The following is an 8,686-nucleotide window of genomic DNA, read 5'->3' as shown; positions in this document are numbered from 1 at the left end:
TTGAAGAGGAAAAAATAAAATTGATTGAAAAAATTGCAAACAATTATTATTCTTCTTCCACTCTTACTCCTTTACACTTTTCACTATTTCCTTTTTCTCTTTCTCAAGACATTTTTCTTTTTCATTGAAGGATTTCTCTTTCTTTTTCAATTTTTCTTTCACATTTGATTTTCTTTTCCCTTCTCAAGTATTCCCACTTCTTTCCTTTTTCTTTTTCTTTGTAACCAACTCACTGTCCTTGGCTTTTTCCCTTTTTCACCTGTATTTTCCCTTAAAATATAACAATTAATATCCATTCCTCAATCCAAATCTGAAATTCAATCTAAATTAAGGCAAGGATGTGTATGGGAAGTGGCTATTCACATATAGGTTTTCAAAGAATAAATAGGCCTAGGCTCAAAGGGGCTCAAACAAAGGTATAACATACATAAGGGTTGGCTATTTGGCCATCTAGTTAACAAAAAGAACATGCCTCTATCATCTCAAATATATAAATCATGGACCATCTCAAGTAAGAAACAAAACAAGTTCTAGAGTATCTCATACAATGAAGTGCACACTGAATAAAAATTTTCTGTATAGGCTCAAAACCTCACGGCTATGGGTGCACAGTTAACTTCCTAATCTTTATCCAAATCAGTCTCATTACTTTTCCAAAGATAAGATGAATCATAGAAATTACTTAAAATCAACGCATATTATTAAAAAAATTATGAAGTGCATCAATATACTCTTAATCAAATCACTGATCAAATTCCCTGCCAATCATCCATTAATTTTCACTAAGTAAGAAAATTTTAAAATTTTCACAAAAACAATAGATTGGGGGTTTTCAAAACTCTAACTAACTAAAAAAATCAAATTCAAAAGAATTTATGCTAAAGAAGGAGGGTTGAGATATTTCCCTGTCCTAGCCAGATATCTTGTGTGAATTCATGAAGTCCTTCCGGCCTAGTCAAGTAGTTTCTGATGAATTGCACGTTCCTCATTCACAGATTTGAATGTTGTTGTCCCCAACAACTGATTTAAATCTAAAAAGAAAATCGCAGCGAGAAATAAGGAAAACAAACTAGTCGCTCTCCTGCACTCTTTGTCATATTAATAGCTTCAGAATTCAACCTGCACTTGATCAAATCATTATCTCATCCTCTAATCTTTTTGTATTTTTCTTTATTTAACTAAAATTGAAATAACTAAAATAGAAAAATTAAAAATAGTAAAGTATTGGATCTCCTCCCAATTAGCGCTTTATTTAACGTCACGAGCCTGACATACTTAACTTGTGATCACGGTGGCTCAAAGCATGAGCTTGGTTATGACCAAGCTCTATCATTTAGAAATGGTCTCCTCCCATAGTGCTCTTCTGCTTATAGGAGAGGTAAAGTAGTCTCAAGAATTTTGAACTTGACTTTTACATGCTTTCCTTTGCTACCAGGTTTCTCCATCTTAACCTTTGGCTTGCTTTCTTGAGAAGACTCATCATTGTGCTCTTCTTCACCTTTCCTTTCACCAATATAGAAGACTTGATCTTTCAGTTGAGCTATAGGTGGGGAAACTTCTTTGTCAAAGAACTTGAATATTGCTTGTTCTCCATCTACCCGTAAGATCAACTTACCTTTAAGTACATCAATCGGTGCTCCTAAAGTTGCTAAGAAGGGTCTTCCGAAGATCATTTGAATTGTGGCATCTTCCACTATATCAAGGATGACAAAATCAACAGGGATGATGAATTTCTCTACCTTTACCAGTATATCCTCAATAATGCCATAAGCTTGCTTTGAAGAGCGGTCAGCCAGTTGCACTATCATCCTTGTGGGCTTCACTTCAGTAATCCCCAACTTCTTGATCATGGAGAGTGGCATGACATTGATGCTAGCTCCAAGATCACATAAAACGTTGTCCACTTCCACTTTGCCTATAGTGCATGGAATGTTGAAGCTCCCTGGATCCTTGACTTTGGTAGGTAACTTCTTTGGGATGATAGCATTACATTCTTCTGTTAGGTTTACCGTCTCACATTCCCGCAACTTACGCTTCCTTGATAATTGATCCTTCATGAACCTTGCATAGTTGGGCATGTTCTCTAAAGCTTCAGCAAAAGGAATGTTGATCTGCAACTCCTGAATATGTCTAGAAACTTTGAATACTGCTGCTTTTGAATCTCTTTCTTTAATCTCTAAGGATAAGGGATTCGAGCACATGGGGAGAGATCTAAAGGCTTGTCTTGCCTTTCTAAAGCTTTCTTCTTCTCCCATTTAAATAATTTCCTTTCAAATTTTTCAGGATTGCTCTTGTCAACTTCAATAGTATCATTTGCCTTTTTTTATTCTCTTCTTCAATCGATGCCTCCACCTCTCTCTTCTTTTCTTCAGGTTGCTTCTTTATAGGCTGAATCATTGTCCCATTTCTTGTGGTAGTTGCATTGTAGTGCTCTCTAGGATTAATGACAGTGTCTCCCGGGAAAGTACCCTTAGCTCTCTCAGCAAATTGCCTTGACAACCGACCAATATGAGTTTTCAGATTTCTTATGGAAGCTTCTTGATTTCGGAGTGCTGATCTAGTCTCTTGCATGAAGGAAAATGTATCCTTTCTGAAAGCATTTGCACGTTGTATGTAATCAGAAGTGATCTTGGATAGCTGTGCAAAAACTTTCTCCCACTCAGAAGTATTACTTTGTTGTGGGGGATGTGGTTGCACTGGAAGGGGAGGGTTAAGCTGATGGTTGGATTTGTAACTGAATCCTGGATGCTTATTCTGATTCTTCCACCCTTGATTGTAGTTATTTCCAAACTGGTTCCTCCCCGGATCATTATGGTTCTTCTGATCATACCAGATTTCGTTTACTTCAGCAATTTCAGGTGCTCTCATCAAATCACATTCTTCTGTAGCATGAGCACTTGCACAAATTTCACACCTAACTGGAGGAGTATTAACAGAAGAGACTTGGAAGTTTGTGAACTGCTTTGTGAGGGCATCCAACTGTTGTTGTTGCTTCTTGTTCATTTGCAATATCTACTCATTTTGTGCCAACAACACATCATAACCTTCTAGCTTCATAACACCTGCTCTCCTCTGTGGTACTAGAGCATTATCAAATTCTTGGGAAGCTAGAGATTCCAGCAACTTCAATGCCTCCTCAGGAGTTTTCGTTTTCAAGAATCCTCCTGATGCAGCATTCACCAAGGTTCTTGTGTTAGGCGTCATCCCTTGGAAGAAATGGTGATTCTCTCAAACTTCTCCTACAATGTTGGTATTCACTCAAACTTTCCAAAGGAGGTCTGACACTCAAGCTTATCCCCAACGGTGATCTTAAAATCTTGGCTTAAGGATTTTTCTCTCAAAACCTAGCCTCTCAAATCTTTCTTCTCTTTCTCTTATTCTAACATACCTACATCCCACAACTAATGTATATATAGAGGGAAGGAAGAAGTTTAGGGTTTCTTAAACCTGACGGGCTTTCTGCTTAGCATTAAGGAGGAAGCCCAACAAATGTCCCCCTTATGACTTCAATACGTCGGCTTCAGCAGTGGTCCAACACCTTCGCAACAGTCTTCAAATTTTCTTGCTGGTACCGACTTCGTCATCATGTCTGTAAGAACCCGCACCGTTAATTAAGGAAATTAATTAATTATATATGAGAATTAGGAAATAATTCCATAATCGACCCTAATAATTATTATGAGGCTTAAATAATTATAGAAAGTGGTTAATAATGCTGAAAGTCGTTTTTCGGACGAAAAGCGTAGATACCGGTTCTGCTAGTCCGTATAACTACGTACCGAAAAAGTATCCCGGAAAATTATAAAAAGTACATGGTAATTACTAGAATAATATGTAGGACTTGTAAAACAAGTTTCAAGTTAAAATAATGAGAACTGGTGCCAGAAACTGATATTGGCTATGAAAAGCGCGTACCAGAAAGGTGCTCCGAAAAATAAAATAAAAAATATGATAATTCTTGTAAAATTGAGTAGGTTAAGAATCCAAAGTTTGGGATTAAAATGCTAAGCGTAGCAATTAAAGTTAATATTGTGTGTTTAAGTGTTAAACCGCCTATAAATACTAAGGGCTCTAAACCCTAGACAGATACTCAGCCTTCCTACGTGACCCTTGTGCCTCCCATTGCTGACTTGGTGCTTCCTTGACTTGTCTTCACCATTTCTTCATGAGAAACCACCAAATAATCATCTTTTCTTCTGATTTTTCCTTGAAATCACCTTGTGGTTGTATTGGGTTGGGTGAGACGTTTGGTTTCTGAGTTGGTGAGCTACTCTTGGGTGTTTCTTGGGCTGTCTTCTCTTAGAGCCTTGTTCTTTGGTTGTGTGGCTTCAAGAAGCCACCTTTGGGGAGAAATAGCCAAGCCTTGCTTGGTATTTTCGTTTTTTATCCAAGTCAGAACCTTGAGGAGCTGGTTGTGAGCTCCAAGAGCAACCTTTGGTTCAGTTTTAAGCTTTGGGTAAGTGACTCAACCTTGATCATGTGTTTTTGTGCTCTAAAGATGAAGTCTTGGTATGTTAATGGGTTAAACAAGTAACTAACCTTAACATGAACCTAAAAATGTATAAAGATGCATGCTTCGACGTTGGAATGGCTTAAAAATGGAACCTTGGAAGTGATACTTCGCGAAATACAGAAACTGCATTCTGTCGCGAAATATCCGGATATGATATCCGGATATTGATATCCGGATATGGGGATCTGGATATCCGGATATTGATATCTGGATATGCCCCCGACATATATCCGAATATTCTGGGATTTCGAAGAACAGTAGCTGCATTGTTCATACAGTAGGCTATTGGGGGTTTGTGGACCCTAGATTGATGAAGTTGAACTTCTGTTTTAACTGAACTAAGTCAGAATCAAGTGGTTAAGGGCTTATGGCTTTGTGTGAAGCCTTAAGACATAAATCGTAAGAGGAAAACGTAGTCTTTATGTTTATGCTTATGAGCTACGAGTGTTGATATGCTTGCTGGTCCTAATCAGATTATGATCTGCTATGTGTTGGACTTGAGCTGAGTGGACTCTTGGCATTGGATAGTGAGCTTGTAAGGTAAGCTTTCGTGTCCTCGGTTTAGCCATGTTGTGGTTCCACCATGTCCCATGGGGGTATGGTTATATGCATGTTGTGTTACATGCTTTTGATGTTTTGGAAATGCTTTTGAGCTGTTATATGCTAGTGCCTTTATGATATGCATGTGGTGTTCCACCTATACGGTAAGCCTGAGTATGTAGTACATACAATATGGTGAGGCTGTGGGGAGGTGCAAGCGGTGTTCCTTGTACTATCTGTAGGTAATAGACGTATTCCTGCATTTCTTTGGCCAGTAGAATAGTTTAAACACACATGGCATGAATATCTGTTGCACTACATAGTTTTGGAAATTATATTAAATTACTGCTTTTGAACTTATATTGCACATGTAAGTGAACTTGGGGTGGAAGATCCTTGAGGACCCCTTGTCTTACTGAGATTTTTGGTTTAGAGATCTCACCCCACGTTTGGGGAATGCTTATTTCAGGTTTAGGTAATGCGGGGGTTGAGACCTCTAGTGGCAGGAGGCCAGAGCTTAGCTGATAGATGTTACATGTTTATGCTGACATGCTATTATGATTGGATGTTGGATCCTATTTATTGTCTTATGCTTTTAGCTTCAGTTTATGGATTTATATGTTGAGACTTCGTTGGTTATGCTGTTGATTTGGTGAGCATGGAGATTGTCCATGCCACGTAGACTTGTTTATTATCTTGTTTAATTTGGAGTTGTATTAATATATCAGGATATTGTCCGGACTATGTGTAGTAGATCCGTGACATAGATACTCACTTTATCTATATTATGAGGTATTCCAGTTAGATGTTTTTTGCAATTTACATACATGCGATATTTTATGAAATTGATTAAGTAATCAACTTGGCTAAGTATAATGACATCATAATTGAAAAGAAAAAGGATATTCCGCATTTTTAATTAAGCGCAGCTTAATACGATGATATGTTAACAAACCGGGTATACACGAGGTGTTACAATGTCGGACCAATTAAGGTTGGTGTGCACTTTGACGAGTTTGAGCTCTCCATCTTCCACTACATCCCGGTTCCAATAATACCTCACATCAATGTGCTTAGTGCGGGAGCGATAGGTCGAATTCTTCACAAGATAAATTGTGCTTTGTTGTCACATCCCGGCTTGTACTTGTTTTGATCATGGCCGAGTTCAGAGAGAAACTTCTTCATCCATAGCATTTCTTTGTTTTCCTCAGTCGCAGCTATATAGTCAGCCTTAGTCATCGAAAGTGCCACACACTTCTATAGTTTTCATTTCCAGGAGATAGCTCATCCTACAAATGTTACCATATATCCCGTCGTAGACTTCCTCGAGTCAAAATCTCACCCTAAATCAGCATATGAGTAGCCTTGCAACTCGGGTTTGCCTTCTCCAAATTGAGGCACAAGTTTATTGTTTTTCTAAGATACATGAAAATATACTTCACTACTTCCCAATTTTCTTTGCTAGGGTTTGACAGATATCGACTTACCATTCCAATAGCATATGCCAAGTCGGGTCTCGTACAAACCATTGCATATATCAAGCTTCCGACAATGGAGTGGTACAGGATTTTAAACATCTCATCTTTGTCTTCATCAGATCTCAGGCATTACTTCTGGTTTAGCTTAATATGTCCGATTAAAGGGGTGCTCACTGTTTTGGCTTTGTCCATGCTGAATCACTTCAGAATCTTCTCAATTTATTTTTGAGTAAATACCCTTTTTAGTCCTCAGCAAATTTCACGATACCCGTTTTAGTCCCTAGCAAATAAAAAGGTCCATCGTGGTCCCTAAGAAATTCAAAATGGACATATTTAGTTGAAATCGTGGTCCCTCACAAATTCAAAAAAGACCCATATTAGTCCCTAAAAGGACTAAAATGGGTCCATTTTGAATTTCTTAGGGACCACGAAGGTCCTTTTTATTTGCTAGGGACTAAAGCGGGTATCGTGAAATTTGCTGAGGACCAAAAAGGGTATTTACTCTTTATTTTTCTTGACTCAGCCACAGTAACTTCTTTTGTCTAACTCGGATAATCTTGATTCTGAGTATCTACTTTCCAGGGTCGAGGTCCTTCATTGCAAAGGACGAGCTCAATCCCTTCTTCAAGGCTGCTATCCTTATCTTATCTTGCCCAACAAATCAGCATGTTGTCAACATATAACATTAAAATCAAAAAATTTATGACCTCATACATCTTCACAAATATGCAGTGGTCTGCTTCTGTCTTCACAAACTTATGATTAGTCATGAAGGATTCAAACTTCTTATACTATAACACCTCACATATTTAATTAAGATATTAAATGCTAAATTGAGGGTTATAGGGTTTAATTAGTGAAAATCCTGAGGTTTGAGGTTAAAATACCCATAAGGGGCAAAATGGTAAATTTTCAATAGTGTAACCCTGGATAGTGAAATGATAAATCAGAGCTTAATTTGAGAAAAATAATAATGGAAATTGATTCAGAACAAAATTTCGAATTCGTAGGTATATTTTGAGAAATTTTGGTGAATAGTGAATTTACCGGATAAAATACGGTAGGATAATTGCACCGGTAAGTGTGAAAATGGAATTAATATTTTAGGAAATAAAAACATGTGAAGTTTTGATAAAAATTATGGATTGTGAAATTAGTGAATTAAAATTGATATTTTAAGTGAGTTAAATGACAAGTGGGACTCACCCCCACTTCAGTGAGTGAGTTATAACACATGAGAGAGCATTTTGTGTCAAAAAAAAAACTGACCTTCTCCTCCAATCGGCACCATTGTGAAACTCCATGGAAGACAAAGCTTGGAGTTGTGATTTTTCTATTTCATTTCCTAGTCACTTTTAGGAGAATCTTCCAACTACAAAGTTGTTGCCCACACCATTGTGAGTGTGTTTCATGTTGAGAGATTCTTATGGGGAACATTGAGTGAAGAGACCCTCTCCCTCCTAGTGGTGGAGGTTTTGAGGCCAAATATGGTGGTTGGTGGCAGTTTTGGATCATCCAATACTTGAAAATAATTCTTGGGTAACCTTGGAGCTAGTTTGTGGTAAGTTTGTACATTCTCTTTGAGTTTTCATGGAGATCATAAAATGGATGAGTGTTTGGTTATGTGTTGATGAATTGTGGTACTTGGGATCATTAAATGGTATGTCTCCATTGGAATTGAATGCTTATAGTGGTGTATAATGAAGATTGAACCAATAAAACTTATAGTGATATGTAAATTTTAATTTAGTGAAATTTGTGGTTGGAAAGTGTTTAAAATTATGGTTGAAGTCATTAATGTGGTGGATGGACCTTATCTGTAGCTGTTGAGGAATTTAATATGGATGTTGGATGAACATGAAACATGTTTGAACCATTGAAATTGTCTTGGACCTTGATGTTGTCACTAGTGGCTATGTAAGCACATTTAGGAAATTATGGTTAACATTAATAAATGTGGTTGTTGGAGATGAAATATTGATTGTTGGGGAGATTAAATAAAAATGTGAATGAGATAACCTTGGATTATGGCAATGTGTAATTTGGCCATGTGCATGGGGTTTAAGCTAATGTTTATTCTTGTGTGGTTTGGTATTAATTGTGTTTTGCCAAACATATGGTTGATCAGGGTACATTGATCAATGTAGGTTACCTC

General features: G+C 37.4%; 1 protein-coding gene across 1 annotated transcript; it reads right to left on the bottom strand.

The window, feature by feature from the left end:
• Positions 1-1,367: 1,367 nt before the first annotated feature.
• LOC133285211 (uncharacterized) lies at positions 1,368-2,201 on the bottom strand. Its single transcript, XM_061482400.1, has one exon. It carries the CDS (start codon positions 2,199-2,201, stop codon positions 1,368-1,370), a length of 834 nt encoding a protein of 277 aa, XP_061338384.1.
• Positions 2,202-8,686: the final 6,485 nt, after the last annotated feature.

This window comes from Gastrolobium bilobum, unplaced genomic scaffold, assembly GCF_033153095.1.
Source record: "Gastrolobium bilobum isolate Gb01-03AN ecotype WA unplaced genomic scaffold, APGP_CSIRO_Gbil_v1 utg892, whole genome shotgun sequence".
Taxonomy (NCBI): Eukaryota; Viridiplantae; Streptophyta; class Magnoliopsida; order Fabales; family Fabaceae; genus Gastrolobium; species Gastrolobium bilobum.
The sequence above is the reverse complement of the archived record's forward strand: the minus strand, read 5'-3'. Positions and strand labels throughout refer to the sequence as shown.